Source organism: Erythrolamprus reginae, chromosome 3 (genome assembly GCF_031021105.1).
Source record: "Erythrolamprus reginae isolate rEryReg1 chromosome 3, rEryReg1.hap1, whole genome shotgun sequence".
In the NCBI taxonomy this organism is placed as follows: Eukaryota; Metazoa; Chordata; class Lepidosauria; order Squamata; family Dipsadidae; genus Erythrolamprus; species Erythrolamprus reginae.
Genome location: NC_091952.1, coordinates 28,565,972 through 28,587,163, shown reverse-complemented (window position 1 = coordinate 28,587,163; position 21,192 = coordinate 28,565,972). Strand labels below are relative to the sequence as shown.

Below are 21,192 nucleotides of genomic sequence, written 5' to 3'. Positions count from 1 at the left end.
TGGGGGGCAGTCAGCAATTAATTTAGGTAGATGCAACCAGCGTTAGCAAAAAATATCACTGTAGATGTTTCTCTCTGTATGGAAATAACACCAATTGAGTATCTGACAAATCACCTTGTAGAGTGCATATAAGTTCTCTTTTTACCATTTTCTCTGACGGGATGAACTCTGATTTACTGGGTCATTCTGACTGATCTATGTGAGTGGTACAAAAAAGGAAGAAATTTGATTCTAAGAAGACTCTTAGAAGGCTGCTCTGCAACAGAGATTGCGGGCAATCTAAAATGCACCCTCAGAATGTCCTGAAGAATCAGACTACTGTCAAGGTTAACAATACATTGCAATGGACACTCCTTTAATTAGTTCTAGAACATCACACACGTATAGTATGTCTTTTATAAAACATAATAGAGGCAATCTTTGCTATTCCTCTCTCCCCCTTTCTGAAAAGCTGATCTCAAGAACTGGGGAATTCTTGGCAGCAGCATGAAAGTTTACGCTTTCAGGGGAAATTGGTGAAAACAAAATTCCTGTCCCTTCTTCCAGTCAAAGGTTGTGCTTGGACCTTTAAATCCCTTAATGCCGAGGTTTTCAAACTGTTGTTTGGGGAATTTAAGCAAACTCCATGGGGGTTGGAAGTTTCATGGGGGATTTTAGGCTGAAATTTGATTACCTAGGGTGACTGGTAAGCTTATTCCTTGCTTACCCTACTCCCAAAATCATTGATTTTGTTTGCAGGGTAATTATCTCGATTCTTCATGGGTAGGAACGGAGTTTCTTGGTATCATTAAGACTGAGAACTTTGCATTAACTTATGAACTTTAAAATCTTTGTATGAATCAGAACTATCTTGACATAGTTAACTGAATTAGCCAATAGGGCTTGAAATTCAGTGTGAAAGATTTCTCACATTGATTAAGAAAGAGCTCTAGGGAAGCTAGAAAACTAAACCAACTGTTTAAAATGAGGTGGGTTGCTTACACCTGAACTAAGCTGGTGCTCTTTAGACATTTTGATCTATAACTTTCATCAGATAGAAACATAGAAACATAGAAGACTGATGGCAGAAAAAGACCTCATGGTCCATCTAGTCTGCCCTTATACTATTTCCTGTATTTTATCTTACAATGGATATATGTTTATCCCAGGCATGTTTAAATTACCTCAGGGACTGCCTTCTGCTGCACGAATTCCAGCGACCAGTTAGGTCCCACAGAGTGGATCTTCTCTGGGTCCTGTCAACTAAGCAATGTCGCCTGGCGGGACCCAGGAGAAGAGCCTTCTCTGTGGCGGCCCCGGCCCTCTGGAACCAACTCCCCCCAGAGATTAGAACTGCCCCCACCCTCCTTGCCTTTCGTAAACAACTTAAAACCCACCTCTGCCGCCAGGCATGGGGGAATTGAGATCCTCTTTCCCCCTAGGCCTTTACAATTCTATGCATGGTATGTATGTATGTATGTTTGGTTTTTATATTAATTGATTTTTAATCATCAATACCAAATTACTATTGTACACTGTTTTATTGTCGCTGTTAGCTGCCCCGAGTCTCTGGAGAGGGGCGGCATACAAATCCAATCAATCAATCAATCAATCAATCAATCAATCAATCAATCAATCAACAATAAATAAATAAATAAATAAATAAATAAATAAATAAATTCAGTTACTGTGGATTTACCAACCACGTCTGCTGGAAGTTTGTTCCAAGGATCTACTACTCTTTCAGTAAAATAATATTTTCTCATGTTGCCTTTGATCTTTCCCCCAACTAACTTCAGATTTGATTATTCAGAAAATTGTGGCCAGGGACAGTTTGAGTCCCAGACCGGAGGAAGGCAATCTCACAAAATGCTCAGTCAGAAGTCCTTGTCCTAACAAAGTAGGTCAAGCTCAACAAATTATTTCAGTCAAATGCTTGTGCTCTCTCTCCTGCCATTGAACAATTGAGATATTCCCTTCCCCCTTGGCTTATAAAATTTATGCATGGCATGTCTGTATGTATGATTGGTCTCTTAAATTAGGGTTTTTAAAATTAACTTAAATATTAGATTTGTTTATATTGTCTTATTATTGTTGTTAGCCGCCCCGAGTCTACGGAGAGGGGGCGGCATACAAATCTAATTAATAAAATAAATAAATAATAAATAAATTATTGCTTATCAATGTGGCTGACACTGTTTCAATCCCCAGATAAAGTTCCTTACCACACATAATATGCATAGCATCAGATATTGGCTATGAGGAGAGTATCAGTGATTTTAGAGCAGGGATGTCAAACTTGCATCCCATGGGCCAGATGAGTCAAGCACTGGCCAAGCCCACTCCCAGTTTAGTGAAAGGAGAAACTGTTGTGGTATGTCATGTGGTGACAACGTGTCATCGCGAGCTTACCCTGTTTCCCTGAAAATAAGTCACCCCTGAAAGTAAGACATAGGAGAGGTTTCGTAGAATTGCCTAATATAAGGCATCCCCCAAAAGTAAGATGTAGGAGACGTTTTCTTTTGCAGCATTCCCGAACAGAATATATATAACACTGCTGTCCATAAATTGCATCCCAAAATGCTGCATCAATCAGATTTAAAACACATCCAACACACATCCAACATGCGGTTGCGTGTTTGGATGCGGTTTTGCTGCAGCAGGATTATACCCTACCGTATAGCATAGTTTTAAATACGGTAGGGGGTCTGCTGCGTCTTTCGGATCAAGAATTGTCATGTCAATTCTTGGAACAGATCAGAAAGATGCATGCAGTATAAAACATGCATCGGCGACACTGTTTCTTCTAAGTTGCATTTTTTCTTCATTAAAAAAAAATAAGACATCGCCTGAAAATAAAACATAGCACAACTTGGGGAACAAAAAATTAATATAAGCCGCTGTCTTATTTTCGGGGAAATAGGGTAACACCCCTGCCTTTTGTTATGTTCTAAGAGCCTTCACTTGAGCATACATTTCTGGTTTTACTTTTAGGCACTCCTAGTCTCAACCTATTCAGAATCATCCAGACAGTATAAGGGAGGTCAGTTCCTTCAGACATCTCTTCCTTTAATGTTATTCCTTACTCAATGGTCTCCTTCCTCTACCTTTTAATTCAATTTTGTACAATCAAGTATGTTTGTTATTGTCATAAAGCTGTTTCTAGATATGAGTTGGCAGGCTTGGGGCACATGTCCATGCAGAAGGTGTCGAGGACCTATCTTTTGCTTAGATCTCTTGGCATCTGCTGCTACTTCACTTAAATTGGACTTAACTTTCATGATATTCAATAAGAAGAGTCATTGGAGCAGAATTTGAAAAAAATAGCGGCGCCGGACTTACCCGGCAGCAAGTTTTGCTGGAGGGACCGGGAGACACCGGACCCTCATGGCGGCCGCCATTTTGGATCCCGAGCGAAGTCTCGCGAGGCGAGACTTCGCTCGGGAGTTCAGGCCTGACAGGCCTGGCTGCTGATTGGTCCGGGCGGGGCCTGCTCGCACTATATAAGGGCGAGCAGGCCGAGGCTCAGCCTTTTTGCCTCGGACATCAGCCACGAGCAGGATTCAGGAGATCGGCCGCTGGCGGGCAGCGGCATATTTGGGTTATGTTAGGCCCGCTGAGGATCCTAGGCAGGGCTTAGACTGGGTAACCTCTCTGTGTGTGTCCTCTTGCAGGTCCCCAGGCGAACGCGAAACCGACGGCGCTGCTGTGTGGCCACGGCTTGATATTTTGGGCCGGCCGCTCAGCAGCCAGAAGCGCCATCGGGACCCAGTTGTCCTTGGGGCGGTGGGTCAAGGTTGCCTGGACGGGCCGGAGAGGTATGCGGTGGGAGGGTCTCCTACCGGCGTTGCTGGGCGGTCAGCATTCTGTGGCTGCGCTCGGCAGTACTGGGCGGGCGGCTACCCAGGGTCGCGCCCAGTTGGGTCTGGGTGGGCAGCATCCCGTGGCCGCACCCAGATGGCGGGTATTGCACCTCGGGGGCAATGACCTTTGCATATTGGGAGGCCTGGCGCTGATCATCCAGGCGCGCGAAGACCTGCGAAGGCTTCGTGCAGAGTGGTCCGCCACGCAAGTGGTGTGGTCAGAGATCCTACCTAGGATCGTTGGGAGGGGCGCCACTTCCCTTAGGGCCATTCACCGGGCTAGATGTAGAGTGAATGGGGCCCTGGGCAAAACAGCTAGGGAATTAGGTGGGGTTGTAGTGGCCCATCCCCTCATCACCATAGACCGGCCATGGCTTTACCGGGCCGACGGCGTTCACCTGCAGAACAGGGGAACGCCATTTTCTTACAGGACCTGCAGCGGTCTCTGCGTGAGCTGGCGCAGCTAGAGGGGGGAGTCGGGGGGCCAAGATAGAGATCTGACCCCCACTCCGTGGCAGGTTAGGGGCGGAAAACTGGGGTGGTTAAGCAACCGCGCGTTCTCCCTTGGGCATCTTTGGGGATGATTGACAGGTTCTCCGCAAGCTCATGGAGGGAGTGTCTGCCTGAGCAGCTGGGGGGAACCTGTCTTTGGGTCCTGCACCTTTAATTCCCGGATTCGGGTTAGCCGGTGGGACCCCCCTCATGCAAAGCATGGCAGGGTCGCAGGTGATGGACTGGTCCCTCACCTGGACTTGCATCGAGATACGCCCATGAGTTGCCCAGGAAGTTTTTGTCATAACGTCATTTCCGCCCCGGAAGTATTTGTTTGACCCTGCAGGTCCATTTCCGGGTCATAGTTGATTATGCTAATATATGCAAATTTAATGAATAAATTATGCAAATTTATGTTAATAAAAATGACCCAGTTTAAATCCAGCTCTTGTGTCCGTGTCGTTACTCCGTCTCTCCAGCAATAGCGGCGCCGGACTTACCCGGCAGCAAGTTTTGCTGGAGGGACCGGGAGACACCGGACCCTCATGGTGGCCGCCATTTTGGATCCCGAGCGAAGTCTCGCGAGGCGAGACTTCGCTCGGGAGTTCAGGCCTGACAGGCCTGGCTGCTGATTGGTCCGGGCGGGGCCTGCTCGCACTATATAAGGGCGAGCAGGCCGAGGCTCAGCCTTTTCGCCTCGGACATCAGCCACGAGCAGACACCCGCCCGCCCTCCCTATTTTGCAGTGTGCTTAGGGGTCGCCCTTAGGGGGCCGAATGGGAATTTTTTGCAGTTCTGCCTCTTAGCCGGGCTGTTTTTTCACCCATTCCACACTGAGGAGATGGATGTGCGGTTAGGGGGTGCTTGCCTTTATTAGGTTAATTGGCTTACCTTTGGTCATTTGGGTAGGCAGGTTAGGGGCGGAAAACTGGGGTGGTTTAGCAACCGCGCGTTCTCCCTTGGGCATCTTTGGGGATGATTGACAGGTTCTCCGCAAGCTCATGGAGGGAGTGTCTGCCTGAGCAGCTGGGGGGAACCTGTCTTTGGGTCCTGCACCTTTAATTCCTGGATTCGGGTTAGCCGGTGGGACCCCCCTCATGCAAAGCATGGCAGGGTCGCAGGTGATGGACTGGTCCCTCACCTGGACTTGCATCGAGATACGCCCATGAGTTGCCCAGGAAGTTTTTGTCATAACGTCATTTCCGCCCCGGAAGTATTTGTTTGACCCTGCAGGTCTATTTCCGGGTCATAGTTGATTATGCTAATATATGCAAATTTAATGAATAAATTATGCAAATTTATGTTAATAAAAATGACCCAGTTTAAATCCAGCTCTTGTGTCCGTGTCGTTACTCCGTCTCTCCAGCAAAATAGCAGCATCCTATTATGCTTTAGGCAATCCTAAATTGTGTTATAGGCATACTATTATTTTTTGTTCTTGATCTGGATTTTTACCTTGATGAAATTCATTTTAATTGAAAAAAAATAGAGATATTTTATAGGTTTAATTGTTACCATTTTGCTATATTTTTCTTTCTTTAGATTAAAAAGAGGGAAGTACAAGAGCTACTTGTGTTAATTCATGCACACTACTATATGTTCATATTCATATATACACATACACACATACATACAATTTTAGGGTAGAAATAATTACTACATTTCAAAGCACTAAAATAATTTGTAGATTCATATCCTGTAACTGATGTGAAATTCTCTCCTCTCTGTCTCTCTACCTCACTTGTAATCAGAACATATAGCATAATTCTGCTACTTTACTTTATTTTCTTATTTTCTTATTTTCTTATTTATTTATTTGTTTATTTGTTTATTTGTTTATTTGTTTATTTGTTTATTTGTTTATTTGTTTATTTGTTTATTTATTTATTTATTTATTTATTGTTCTTATAAGCCGCCCAACTCCTGTCGGATTCTGGATGGCGTACAGCAAGTTAAAACCACATAAATGATCCATAATAATAACTTTCTGATAATTCCTGTCTACTAGAACAGCTAACTTTTTACAGTATTTTTATTTAGAAATCTGTCTTTCGCCCTAAGGATGAAAAGAGTTGGTTAAAAATGTAACACTCATTTCATCACAAAAATACCATATTTTTTCACAGTTTTCAGAAAATTAGGCTTTTATTTTTCACCTAGTATTTGGATGTATAAAGAAAGAATTTTGGAAAATGTTATTTAACCTACATGTGTAATCAAACTAATTAAATACAGTGGTACCTCGAGATACGAGTTTAATTCGTTCCAGACCTGGGCTCTTAAGTCGAGCAGCTCTTATCTCGAACGACTTTTCCCCATAGGAATTAATGTAAATAATTTTAATTGGTTCCAGCCCTCAAAAAACTCACAAAGTTAGTCTAAATTATGCAGAAAGACATGTTTTTAATGAAGAAATGTACATGTACATATAAATGAATAATGAAGTTTCTTTCACTTAACTTGTAAACTTTCTTAAACTTTTAAATTTACATATGTTCAACTTCTCTGCCACCCAATCCTGTAGGACAGAGGTCCCCAACCCTTTTTGCACCAGGGACTGGCTTTAAGCGATCAAGAGAGGAATGGGTGAATGAATGGACGGAGGGTGGGAAGGAAGGAAGGAAAGAGGGAAGGGACAGGAACAGAGGAAGGAAGCAAGGAAACTTATGAAAGGGGAGAGTAAGAGAGGAATGAGTGAAGGGAGGGAGGGAGGGAAGAAGGTGGGAAGGAGAAAGAAAAGAAGAAATAGAGGAAGGGAAGGTAAAAGAGAGAAAGAAAAAGAGCAAGAAAGAAAGCAAGAAAGAAAGAAAGAAAGGAAGGAAGGGGGAAGGGACAGGAACAGAGAAAGGAAGCAAGGAAACTTATGAAAGGGGAGAGTAAGAGAGGAATGAGTGAAGGGAGGGAGGGAAGAAGGTGGGAAGGAGAAAGAAAAGAAGAAATAGAGGAAGGGAAGGTAAAAGAGAGAAAGAAAAAGAGCAAGAAAGAAAGCTGCAAGCACCCCCCGAGCCCCCCAGGCCGGCTGCAACCTTTTAAAACACGCGCGCCGCTTCGCAGCTGTCTCCTGAAGCCGAACGCGGAAGTTAGCGTTTGGCTTCAGGAGACAGCTCCTTGGCGCTTGTATCTCGAATTTGGGCTTGTAAGTAGAACAAAAATATCTCTCCCCTCCCAGCTCTTATCTCGAGTTGCTCTTAAGTAGAGCAGCTCTTATGTCGGGGTTCCACTGTACTTTACAAAATAGGTTTTCAGAATACAACTATACTTCAGCTTGAAAAGTATTTTAAATTTTGTGAAGCCAAAGAATGAGCTTTATAACAGCATCTGTTTCAGGTCATGTTAATTTATTATTATTGTATTTTTACTCTTACAGAGAAAACTTGGTAGGTTTCCTACCTCAAGCAACAAAATGTTTTGGATTGGAATTTCTAAACTTCATTTCAAATTTAAAACATCCCTTTTCAAGCACGAAAACTTTTGATTTGAAGCTTGAATGAACATTTCAAGCATCTTAGACTCTTGCAAGATGTTTGAGACAGCATTATACACTCAAAACAGCATTTTATCATGCAAAGTGGGATGTTTCAAATTCAATATGGTTAGATTTGTATGATGTCTTATTTTATTGTCTTAGGGCAGGGGTGTCAAACTCACGTTGCCACGGTGGTGTCACGTGACATATCAGGACTTCTCCCCTTTCGCTAAACTGCATGTGGGCGGGGCCAGACAGATACTTTGACATCCCTACCTTAGGGTATCATTTGGATACATATTATTTATTAATAAGCAGTCGAGGTGGCGGCTTAAGCAATTAAACTTTTTTTTTAAACCATTTTGATTCCTAGAGGAATGGAGGCCAAATGCTCCTTCTTAGGTAGAGTACACTATGCAGGAGAATGCCTTACCTTTGCACCAAACAACTGAGCTTTAGGAAGCAAAGGCATCTTCAAGGGGGCCTCTCCTAATGATCTAATTAATCAGATCCAATTAATAGTGGAAATGGCTCCTTAGACCAATGTTTCTCAACTGCCACAGCTTTCAGATGAACGGACTTCAATTTCTACAATTTTCCAGCCAGCGTGCATGCCAGCTGAGGAATTCTGGGAGTTGAAGTCCACCCATCTGAAAACTGCCTAGGTCAAGAGTCAAGAGGCAAAGTTGGCTTTTCTATGACATATGGACTTCAACTCCCAGAATTCCTGAGCTAGCATGATTGGCTCAGGAATTGTGGGAGTTGAAGTCCACAAGTCATAGAAGAGCCAACTTTGCCTACCCCTGGCCTAGGTTAAGAAACTCTGCTTTTAAAAAATGAGAAACTCACCACTTGAAAGGTTAAACTGGGCTTGGTCAGCAGGCTTATCTTTCAGTATAGGCATCGTGTGATTCCTCTATGTCACATTATTTATAAATGTAAAAACTACCAGTTGTAATTTCTAGTAATCAAGATGGATTGTAACCAAAACATGGATAGCTACTGCAAAATAATTTTGCAAAACATCGTAGCCATAATCTGCAAATCCTGTAGAAACAGGGGTCAAAGAGAACTTCCAAATTATATATGTTTTTTGTGGGAGAGTATAACCTCAGTTAAAACAGGCTTCACTTAAATCCTAACTTTAACTGAACATCTTGGCCTAACTACACATTTTAAGTGGAAATATTAGAAATATTAACTGGAAATAGGAGAGGAAAAAAAGTATCAATGAAATGTGTGCTTGGGAAAAAAATGAAATCTTATGAATAGATCTGACACTGCACGTGTGCAATCTGAATGGACAAAAAACGGAGTCATTTATCCCTATGTGGATGGAGAAGAAAATTAGTTTGGAAGGCTGCTATACTTTGCACATTCAGACATTCTCCTTTAATAGAGGACAGAATATTGCAGTGTAAAGGTTTTAAATCCGGGGGGGGGGGGAGGGATTTATTATCCACAATTCTGTTATTCCTTCCACATGCTACTGGCTTATTAAGAACAGATCTGTAACAGAATTCAGTGAAACTGGCAATAGGAAAGTCAACTGAAGAATATTTAGTACAGTGCTGCAACTCCTTTTCCCGGTTACCACTCTTGGAAAAATAAAAGAATTTTCTGATGAAAAGGTAGCCCAGGGAAAGAGGCATGAGAGCTTCAGGTCTGTATAATTGACAGAGTAGAAGTAACAGTCACAACTGGATAAAATTCAGAGGGGATCCAAAAGAAAGAGGTCATCTATGATAGGAGAATCAGATATGGAAATATACTGCTCAAAAAAATAAAGGGAACACTCAAATAACACATCCTAGATCTGAATGAATGAAAAATTCTCATTGAATACTTTGTTCTGTACAAAATTGAATGTGCACAACAGCATGTGAAATTGATTGTCAATCAGTGTTGCTTCCTAAGTGGACAGTTTGATTTCACAGAAGTTTGATTTACTTGGAGTTATATTGTGTTGTTTAAGTGTTCCTTTTATTTTTTTTTGAGCAGTGTATATTATATTTCATCTTATTAAAGACAGATATTTTGAATAATGCTTAAATGCCAGCAAATATTTATGCAGACATATCCTACATCCAAGAAGAAATAAAGTAGGAAGCAATGTTGACAAATGTACAAATTTTTCCTTATGATATTTAAGTGCCTGACTGCCTTATAGGTCTTTGGATATTCAATACAAAGATCTTTACCAGGATCCCTGACTTCTTTACTCAGTTTCCTGACTCCTAAAATCCTAAAGACATTCAACCCAAAACAAAAATCTTTGTAGTTGCAAAAGTCAGGCAGAAGTACATTGCTCAATGCAGAATTAACCAGGAGATTCAGTTCAGTCTCCTGGACGCACCAAACCCATTAACTTACAAGGATCCAGCTTCCACATTTGGACCACGTATATAAAAAGGAACTCTGATGTCAAATTCATACGGCATGGATTTTCCTTTCACCAGTCCAAATTGCCCAATATGATAGCCATGATCTGCGGTGTATATTACATAGGTATTTTCCAGTTCACCTGTTTCAACTAGTGTATTATAAATCTGAAAAATAAAATAATGAATAAAATAAATACATTCATAGAGACACTGTGTCTTAGACTGAAAAAAACAATAACCTCGTTATTATTATGGTATGTGTAAGTAACACTGAATATGTAAAATTATTCCATTGGAATTAAAAGTATTTGATGCTTAAAAATTCTTTACCTCCCCACTCCTCTTTCTGGCAGGTTCTCTTTAAAGAAAAAATGTTAGGCAATCCAAGCAATCAATAGTTGCATTGCTATCTGCACAATTAAGCTTTCAACCAAATTAAACTATATACAAAGAATGAAGAAAACAGCCATAACTGTTCTTTTCTCATTGTTTACTTTATTGTTCTATTTTACTTCTGTTAATATAGCTTTCATTTTTCTTCATTTTTCTTACTCTAAGCCAGTGATGGCAAACCTTTTCCCCAGTTGTCAAAAGTACGTGTGTCTGCGCTATCACACCATGTTCACTTTCCTATTAAAAACACTTCCCTCCTGAACCTTATTTAACCCTTTAACATGTTTAAATGTTTCGATCATGTCCCCCCTTTTCCTTCTGTCCTCCAGACTATACAGATTGAGTTCATTAAGTCTTTCCTGACACGTTTTATGCTTAAGACCTTCCACCATTCTTGTAGCCCGTCTTTGGACCCGTTCAATTTTGCCAATATCTTTTTGTAGGTGAGGTCTCCTGAACTGATCCAAAATGGATTCCTGGTTTTCTCAGTTCATAATGTTTTAGTTATTTAAATCAGGGTTTAAATAACCAAAACATTAAAGGGGTTAAATCAGGGCTCTCCAACCTTGGCAACTTTAAGGCTTAGGGACCTGTACTCCCAGAATTCTGGGAATTGAAGTCTACAAGTCTTAAAGTTGGAAATCTTTGATTTAAAAGCTCAGCTATCCTCAACTGAGATGGACAAATCTAATTGTTATGATTTATTGTAGCAATAGCTACATTTTATGGAATTATGCTTTCTGAATTCTGCTTTGGTTAACTTATATTCGGTGAAACATTTTCTTTCAAACTGTGTTTCTGTTTTTTTATAAAAGGCTGTTCCTTTAGCTAACAAGGAATGCTAACCATTGCCTTTTATGATGACCCAGATACCATTTTTAATGCAGAAAAGCAGGTCAAAGCATAACTATTTTTGGAGCTCATCTGTGAGAAAGCAGAACGTTAAATCTGACTGACTGATAGGATTTTAAAATGTATCACCCTTATTTATAAGTGTGTATTTTTTGTCACCAAATTTACTAGGGATTATTTTAAGGCCAAATAGCCACTATGATAAATTGCAAGAATACTATTTCCTCAAAGATATACAGTAGTACTGACAAAAATATTATACAGTATTCCCTCAATTTCCGCGGGGGATGCGTTCCGAGACCACCCGCGAAAGTCGAATTTCTGCAAAATAGAGATGCGGAAGTAAATACACCATTTTTGGATATGGACCGTATCACAAGCCATCCCTTAACACTTTAAACTCCTAAATTACCATTTCCCATTCCCTTAACAATCATTTACTCACCATTATTACTGGTACTCACCATTGAATAGTGATCCTGATATTTATAAACATAATTATTTATTAACAATAATTAATTTTTTTGTTATTTATTTGCAAAAATTATTAGTTTGGCAATGACGTAGGACGTCATCGGATGGAAAAAACTGTGGTATGGGGAAAAAAACGTGAAGTATGTTTTAATTAATATTTTTTGAAAAACCGTGGTATAGGCTATCCGCGAAGTTCGAACCCGCGAAAATCGAGGGAACACTGTAATATCCTAGAACAGACCACAAATCAGTGATAATGTAATCACAATTAGCCTCAATGTAATCCTAGTCTTACTGTCATGGAATATCTGTGTTACACTTAATCTTAAACAAACTACAAGAAGGTCAAATAGGCAGCAGTAAATTATTTTCCCTCCATGTTTGTCTGGCAGCTTTATAAACTTGAGGACAAGGCCATCAACTTTCACAGAAGATGCCAACTAAGGTTTCCATGGATGAAATGGCAAATAGAAGATGGCTCTGCTAAAACTTGAGCTGGCAACTATGTCACTCAGAATGGAGAGTGAGGAGTGAGTAGACTGACTCTTTGTAATTCCCTTCCGGCAAGAACAGGACCTGAGATCTCCCGCAAGTGAATGGATATCCACATTCATACACTGCTTGAGATGTTTTGAGATTTTTTGTGGTCTTCCTACACAGAACTTCAGAAAAAAAACTTCTACATATTGTAAACACATTTAGAAAACAAAATATTTAAAGGCTTTGAGATGCAAGACCAATTTCCTTCTTTTCTAGAGCAAGGAAGTTAATAAAATTCACCCCTTTCCCCCTCAATGGCTCCTTCTGGAACTATTTTAGGAAACTAGAAAAAATAGCATCCCTTTCTTCTGTTCTCCTGATTGGATTTCTTCCCTTGTGTCTGGGTGACTAGGAATGTAATTGTGGAAAAGAGTCTAGGTTCCAGCTTTAATTATTCAGGGATATTTCCAGATGTTTGTTGATTAACTGCTACTCCACACATGTCAATATCAAAACACCTTTTATTTCCGGCCATTTCATTTCAAAGGATTGAAATACTGATCAAGAGTTATTAAAGAGCACTAATGCAGACTAATTTTCTTATTCCATTTTTATGGATATTAGGAAATATTTGCTATTGTAACTGTTTTATAATTCAGTACAGTTCTGGAGCAATGCAACATTATAAACCAAAAGAAGAAATTTGAATTTCTAACAGTTGTGAAAACCTTGGTTTGGTTTCTCAAAGCTGGACCTGTTTCTCTAAGACTTGAGGAATGAGATTGTAAATCTTACCGCCTCCATAGAATCATCCACAGACATGAGTGTCTGAAGTCGCTTCTGCTGTAGCATATTGGTGAATTCCATGTGAATAGGCTTCATGGGACCTGTATATCTCATTATCCAGTGTTTATCTGGGTTTGGAGCATAATTATAACTGGGTGTGCTAGAGACAGAAATAATTAACAGCCAGTAAAATAAACATAATAGCATCCCTTTCTTTTGTTCTCTGCCGCACGAATCCCAGCGGCCGGTTTGGTCCCACAGTTGGCCTTCTCCGGGTCCTGTCGACTAAACAGTGTCGGCTGGCGGGACCCAGGGGAAGAGCCTTCTCTGTGGTGGCCCCGACCCTCTGGAACCAGCTCCCCCCAGAGATTAGGACTACCCCCACCCTCCTTGCCTTTCATAAACTTCTTAAAACCCACCTCTGCCGTCAGGCATGGGGGAACTGAGACATCTCCCCCTTGCCTATGTAGTTTTATGTATGATATGTTTGTGTGTATGTTTTTTATATACTGGGTTTTTTAGGCTTTTTAATGTGAAATTATTATTTTAATATTAGATTTGTTACTATATATTGTTCTTATGATTGCTGTGAGCTGCCCCGAGTCTGCGGAGAGGGGCGGCATACAAATCTAATTAATAATAATAATAATAATAATAATAATAATAATAATAATAATAATAATATGCCTCCGACCCTAATACGCTAATATTTTAGAAAACGTATCATGACTTGCAAAAGGCTTGCAAAAGCACCATGTCAATATTCAATGAAGAATGGAGATTGAATTCAGCATCAGTAGAAATTTTAACTCCAGATATTCATTGCAAGGGAGATGGGAGGTGATTAAATATTATATATAAATAAAAAATACCCTTGGGCTATTGGGCAGAGATGGAAAACAATCTTTCTATTAAATTTTCTATTACCCACAGGGGTAATTTTCTGAGGAAAAGCAGGGAAAATATCCTTCCTTTTTTTTCTTTTAACATTTCCTTTGCCTCCTCTTGATATTCCATTCAGTGGAATTTACTATGCTATTTATTTATTTATTGTCCAAATTAATATGGCTGTCCACCTCCCCATATGGATGATTTATTATTGTTGTTGTTACAAATTGTTAAATCAATTGAGGAAGAAAAACTAGGGTCCAACCAATGTTGGACTACTGCAACATGCTGTACACAGGGGCTACTCCTGAAAACTACCTAGAAGCTTCAGAGAATAAGGCTGCATGTGGCAATTCTGGGCATCCACAGAACGGTGCATGGGACACCTCTGCTGTGTGAACTGTACAGGGTGCCAGTCTGCTTCTGGGTCCAATTTACAACCCCCTTTTTACAATATTTGGTAGTTATATATTTAGCAGAATTTCAATATGACTGCATAAATAGTTACCAAGAAAACAAACTACATTAAATTCTTATGCTGATTTCAAAATGAGCCCGACCTGAATGAATTTTTGTAAACCCTGTTTTAAATCTTTAAACGGTGTAATTTCCACTACCTCCAGCTTGCACAAGTACCATGTAATGATTTTCCCTAATTGCATAGCAAAATTTGCATCCTACCCAGTGACAGAAGCAAGCAAGAAGAAGACAGGTGCATCTGGAAGAGCAAGCTTGGATGCCTGGCACAGTGGAATATTAGAGACTATCCTGGCTAAGCATCAACGACTTCAAGACTAAACAGAAATATTTTAAGTAGTCCTGGTGAACTCCCTAGGACTTTGTGCAGGCATGCCTGAAAAAGATGTAGAAGAATAAATGCTGGGCCTTCCAATTTTTGTAAGCCCAGATTTCTGTAAAGAAGCAGTCAAGACTTGTAAATGGCTATGACTCGAGGTGTTATTTTTATGCATTCTGAGAGCTTGAGCTTTACTGATGTATCAGGATTACATGCAAATATCCTATGCATCTATTATTATTATTATTATTATTATTATTATTATTATTATTATTATTATTTAGATTTGTATGCCACCCCTCTCTGAAGACTATTGTTTGAATAGAGGTGATAGGCAAAATGTTTAGAACAGGTTAAAATCGGTCTCTGGTTTTTCAGCATCCTGAATGGGCTTAGAAATTTGTTTAATGGTATTTCAGCAAACGGAATGCTTTGATATAGGTTTTCTGATTCAAATAGTGTTCAGAGAAAAGGAAGGGAGGTTTCTTTTTTTCCAGGGAGAAAATGTTGCTTATTATTCTCTTACACGGCTAATGTTCCCTCTGATTTCAGAATGTTATTGTGGCAGGATAAGGGCAGAGCTGCTTTGAAAATGCTGATGGTTATGGAAACTGTTGCTATGTAATGCCCTGAATGAATCTAAACCACTGGATAAATCCCTTTTCCTATATCCTTTGTGATTTCCTGGTTCATCTGAAGCCTCCTGCTGCTTAATCCATCCAAAGTCTACAATCTTCTTTGATTACAACAAATGCAACCCTTTTATGCTTAAAAAGATTTGTCCGTGTTATTTCCAAATACACAACATATAACAACTTTGGAATTTGAACAAAAATAACCACTTCAAATCCATTCAGAGATTTGAAGTGGTAAGTTTTGGAAGAAATCCTTTGCTCTACAAATTCTGTAGAAATACTCTACATTTGACCTTGGAGAAGCAGTCAAATTATACAGTTTACATCTGAAGCTCTACGGTCTTATAACAAACTATTCAACTATGATGAAAAAATATTTTTAGAGAAGCCAAGAAACCATGATATCATCTTAATAAATCATCATACAGAAATTGAAATGAGGATTTATTTTAAATCAAAGTTATGACTACATACTCCAATGTAGACTCTGGTTACTTATAGCAAAATAGTTACCTTTCAATATGCTTTAAGAAATCTTCTCAATATGCACTGAAACTTTCCTCCCTTCCTCCCATCCAATTTTTCAATGAATTCTTTATTGGAATTTTTAATCTGTACCTATTTATTAAAACATTACATCTTCCAAATAATACACACTTACATGCTGTAACCCAACACCTCACCTACAAAATAAAAAACAATATATGCAATTAAAAGGGGCAAATTTCTGAGGGCTGTGCTCACCCAACTCATCTAATCAGTGAAAGATGGATTTGCACCTTTTAAGCTTGATTTGGCTTATTCTGATTTGATGGTTTGTAGGTTAATGTATTTTCAAACCAAGTCTGTCTGTGGTCAATAGGCCATACTTCTAGATAACCATATTTAAGATTACAGTTTAAATCTCTCTCCTATCCTATTGTCTACTGTTAACCTATGTATCTATTTTTCCTAATTATTTTTCAGTCTGTGACAATATTTCTGCCACACCAAAAGGGAAACTCTCTATAACTATCCATTATACTCAAACAGCGAATAGTTGTAGAGTTTTGAAAGTTGGAAAATACACTGAGCTATTCTGTTTTTTTGCTTAGGATAAAGTAATGACAAGATATAAAGAATCTGCTAATTATTTCCCAGAAATGTATTTAATTTGTAATAACTATAGATTGCGATTACTTTATTTTGGAATTGCATAAAATTGATGCCTATGGTTTACGTTAACTTACATGTGTTGGGAAGCATTGGGGAAGAGATGAGAATAGTGAGGGGCTGAATCTTCTGGACCGTGTGGAGCAGCGTGGCTAAGAACCATCAAAACTGGCCGATGGGGATACATCTTCTTTGATATTCGGAAAAAGCTAATACTGTCATTGGTGATCAAGTCAGTCAAATAGTCCTGAAAGGATGAAATGAAGATAAGAAGCATAGCAATGGTTAGATGTAGTATTGCAGCCCAATTCTGCCCACAGTCTGGAGGTTCATTCTAACAGGGCTTGAGGTTGATTAAACTTTCCATCCTTCTGAGATTCGTAAAATATTGAACCAGATTGTTGGGTACAATATACCGTCACTATAAACCACTTAGAAAGGTGAAGCACTATGGAACGGTATATAAGTTTAAGTACTACCTAAGATAAGTAAAATCAAAATACAGTGGTACCTCTAGATACGAGCTGCTCCACATGCGCGTATTCCAAGTTATGAGCTGCAACGCAAGCAAAATTTCTGTTTGACACCCGAGCTCAAATTCGGGATACGAGCCGAGCTTCTGCTAGGTGGCGCAAGAATCTCCTTGCTTCCAGTTATCTCAGCGCGAAAAAAAAAGTCTAAAGGCATTCGTTCGAGATGCGAGTTGATCGACTTACGAGCTCGGATCTGGAACGAATTAAACTCGTATGTCGAGATACCACTGTATAAAATTATCATTTAAGAATGAAGAGACAATCAAGAGTTATTTAAAGTGCTTGTACAGTACATATATACTGCTGCTCTATTTCGTATGTATTTTCTTAACTACATTGTTCTAAAAAGATCCACTATGTTCTTCCGCCAGGTGATTGGTCATTTCTATTTTTCCTCACTTGTGAACTAGGGGTCAAACTAAGAAAATCAATTATTATGCCATATTTGGGAGGGACTGTGGAAAACACAACAGTTGAGCAGAGCTGTAAAAGAAGATATAGTCATGGTATTTTCAGCTTTGACACAGCTATTATGACAGCAAGGAAACAGACAAATGTCTTGTCACCTTAAAATTACAGAAAATATGCTACACTCATAAGACCTATCAAAACTGGAGGGCATATGCTGAAAAACTTACTGCTTTAGTAAAAATATTAAATGTGAGTGCTAAATATAAAACTGTGGCGTAAAATTATAGATATGCTTAAATTTGCAGCAAAACAATACATTTCAAAAGATTGATGTAAAAATAAAACTTGATTCCTGCTTAGATCTTATTATGACTAGGTCAAACTTGGCTTGTAGTAACTGAGAGGGCTCTTGGAATCTAAGTGGACAATCAGTTAAATATGGGCCAACATTGTGTGGCAGCAGCCAAAAAAGCCAATGCATTAATCTAGGCTACATTAATAGAAGGATACAATCAAAATCAGGTGAAGTATTAGTACCAGTTTACAAAGGCTTAGTACAGCCATATGTGACTATTACATCTAGTTTTGGTCACCACAATATAAAAAAGATATTGAGATCCTGGAAAGAATACAGAAAAGAACAGCTAAGGGGGCTAGAAGTTAAAGCATGAAGCACAATTGCAGGAGTTTGATAAATCTAGTCCAATGAATAAAGGTTTAAAATTTAATGTTGAACTATAAAATATAAAAATTGAGAAGGATCACAGTTCAATGTTGAAATCCATTTTTAAATTTAAGACACTACAAATCATATTGTGGTACATGGCTGTTTGATAAAGACACCTTCCTGAAATGTTGGATCAGCTGTCACTGAGCAAAACTGATCAGCTTTTAACATCTTTTAACAGTGCTATCTAGATATGGTGGGACACAATTTTAATAATTTTCTCTCTAATCCAATAAATCTAGATGGCACCAGGTAGAGAAGATTTATTAATAACATTTATTTACTGATCCATATTATAAAACTGTCTGGAAAGCATTATAACACTATTAGAATGCAAAATAATACTATCTAAATGTGACTGTATAGCAATAAGGTAAATCAGACATAGGCTCCTAAAACAGAGCATAAATTTACAGCCATACTTTAAAAAAGAAATGAGTCTGAGTTATATGCAATGTACAAATGGCCTTGGAACTGAAAAGACCTCAAGAATACTGCCAAGTAAATCACTCAGAGAAGACTGTTCCCTATCAAAAATGTTCTTCTATCTATTAATAACCTACCTAGGTTCATTTGATTGGCTCTAAATAATGAAGCAGACATTCTGAAGATTTTAAAGATCAAAAACAAACATAGAAGAAAAGATAACCTCATCTCAAACCATGTAGGTTTTTAAATATTAAAAGCGGCATTTTAAATTGAGCACAGTAATACATTAGGAAACAAGAGAGTTGCATTAGGAGATGGATTTTTAAATAGGTAGGCAGATTCTTATTTTCTTTTGAAACTAGAGATAGTTTTAAAAATAGCTTGTGATGAACCCAAGAGTTGCTATTAAAATAAAAAAGGTATCTTTATGTAATAGAGAAACAGTTTTTTAAAAGCACCTCTTTATTAATGTAACATTCTTTCCTAAACTTAGATTCATTAGCTCTGTAAAATCTGAATATGCATATAAGAACATACCCATTCCTGCTTTGCTACTCTTAATGAATATTAAAAGAACGCAATGCTATATGAATGTTACATTCCAAATTGCTTTACTTTTAATAGATCATTATAATTAAAAGATTATATCACAAATGTACCTTTGATCTCCTTTTCATAGCCCTGTAACTAAATATTTAATTTAGGGATTAGTGATAGCTTTAGCATTGACCAACAGCAGCATCTCACAACCATGGAAGCAATGATTTTGCAATAAAAGAATTACAGGCTTACAGCAGTACAGAATATAACCCTGTATGTTAATTAAAGTAGAGAACACCAGTCAAAACAGTATGAGTTAAGCTACAATCAAATCTATTTCTCAGCTGGTAAGCATATTGGAATGTTTACCATCTCAGGAATTGCCTGCTGTCACTAAATAAATTTTAAATTATATCTCTCTCCAGAAGTAAAATGATAATGCACAGCCTAAAGAGCGGGTTTATGGATTACAGTTTATATTACCAGCAGTGGCTCTCAGCTATAAAACAAATACTTTAATTAGACTAAATCCATAACATATCTGGGCTAATTTCACAGTGAGGGTCAAGGGGGAGACAAATTAAAATAAATCAATAGGACCTACCCTAGCGTAGTCAGATCCGTGCTTTTCCTTCACTCCATTTCTACAGAGCGTGTAGTTGTAAAAACGGGAGTTCTTAAGTAATCCAACCCATTCTTTCCAACCAGGAGGCACATAGGAACCATTATATTCATTTAGATACTTCCCAAAGAAAGCTGGAAGTAGAGAACGGCAAGGTAGGTAAAGAGACAGCAATACATAAACATCTCTCAGATATCATCTGCAAGGTTATTTTGCAATAGATTTCATGCAACCCAGAAATATGAAAAGGTGTTTTAATATGTACTTTCTATTTGGGTAAAACAGAATATGAAATACACATTGATCTTGCCACAATAATACTGTATATAATAATGTTTGCAACAGTCACTAATCTATTGTTGAGGGGGAAGTTATATTATGTTACACTTAGTATGATAAAGGCTGAAAAATCTTTGTTTCTTTTCCCTTTTTCTTTTACTCTCTCTCTCTCTTTACTTTTGCACTTTTTAAACTTCTTTCTCACTTTCCTTTTATTATTTAGTTTAGTTTGTATTATTGTTTTGCTATGTCTATTATGAGCTTCCATGCAAATTATTATTTATGAAGTCACTAATGTATTAATGACCTTTAAAGCCCTACATGGCATTGGGCCAGAATATATCCGGAACTGCCTTCCACCGCACGAATCCCAGCGGCCGATAAGGTCCCACAGAGTTGGCCTTCTCCGGGTCCCATCGACCAAACAATATCGTTTGGTGGGCCCCAGGGGAAGAGCCTTCTCTATAGCGGCCCCAGCCCTCTGGAATCAACTCCCCCCAGAGATTAGAACGGCCCCCACCCTCCTTGTCTTTCGCAAATTACTCAAGACCCACTTTTATCGCCAAGCATGGGGGAGTTAAGATATTCTTTCCCTCTAGGCCATTACAAGTTATGCATGGTATATTTGTGTGTATGTTTGGTTTTACTATAAGGGTTTTTAGTTGTTTTATTAATTGGATTGTTAGATGTTGTTTTTTTATCATTGTTGTTAGCCGCCCCGAGTCTGCGGAGAGGGGCAGCATGCAAATCCAATTAATAATAATAATAATAATAATAATAATAATAATAATAATAATAATAATAATAATAAATAGCTTTAATACTTTAACCTGCCAATTTTCAACAGTGGTTTAGTTGGCTATCATTTATAAAACATACAAATAGTAGAGAAAAATACTAAAGAAAGTATGAAAATATGTAAGCAATCTTTTGAAAGAAGCCTTCTGATAAAAATGAGAGACAGAAAGAGCAAAATGTTTTTACTGATTTCAAAAAGCTGGCCTCTTTTGT

At 38.7% G+C, this 21,192-nt stretch overlaps 1 protein-coding gene across 2 annotated transcripts in view; it reads right to left on the bottom strand.

Annotated features, from left to right (window-relative positions):
* Window positions 1–21,192, bottom strand: part of SULF2 (sulfatase 2) — a 329,460-nt gene that overhangs the window by 50,468 nt on the left and 257,800 nt on the right. For both annotated transcript variants that reach the window (XM_070744663.1, XM_070744662.1), the window contains 4 exons: window positions 19,885–20,036; window positions 16,718–16,887; window positions 13,179–13,329; window positions 10,174–10,349 (listed from right to left, as the gene is read on the bottom strand). In XM_070744663.1, coding sequence (XP_070600764.1) covers window positions 10,174–10,349; window positions 13,179–13,329; window positions 16,718–16,887; window positions 19,885–20,036 — 649 coding nt within the window. The remainder of the gene's footprint in view (window positions 1–10,173; window positions 10,350–13,178; window positions 13,330–16,717; window positions 16,888–19,884; window positions 20,037–21,192) is intronic.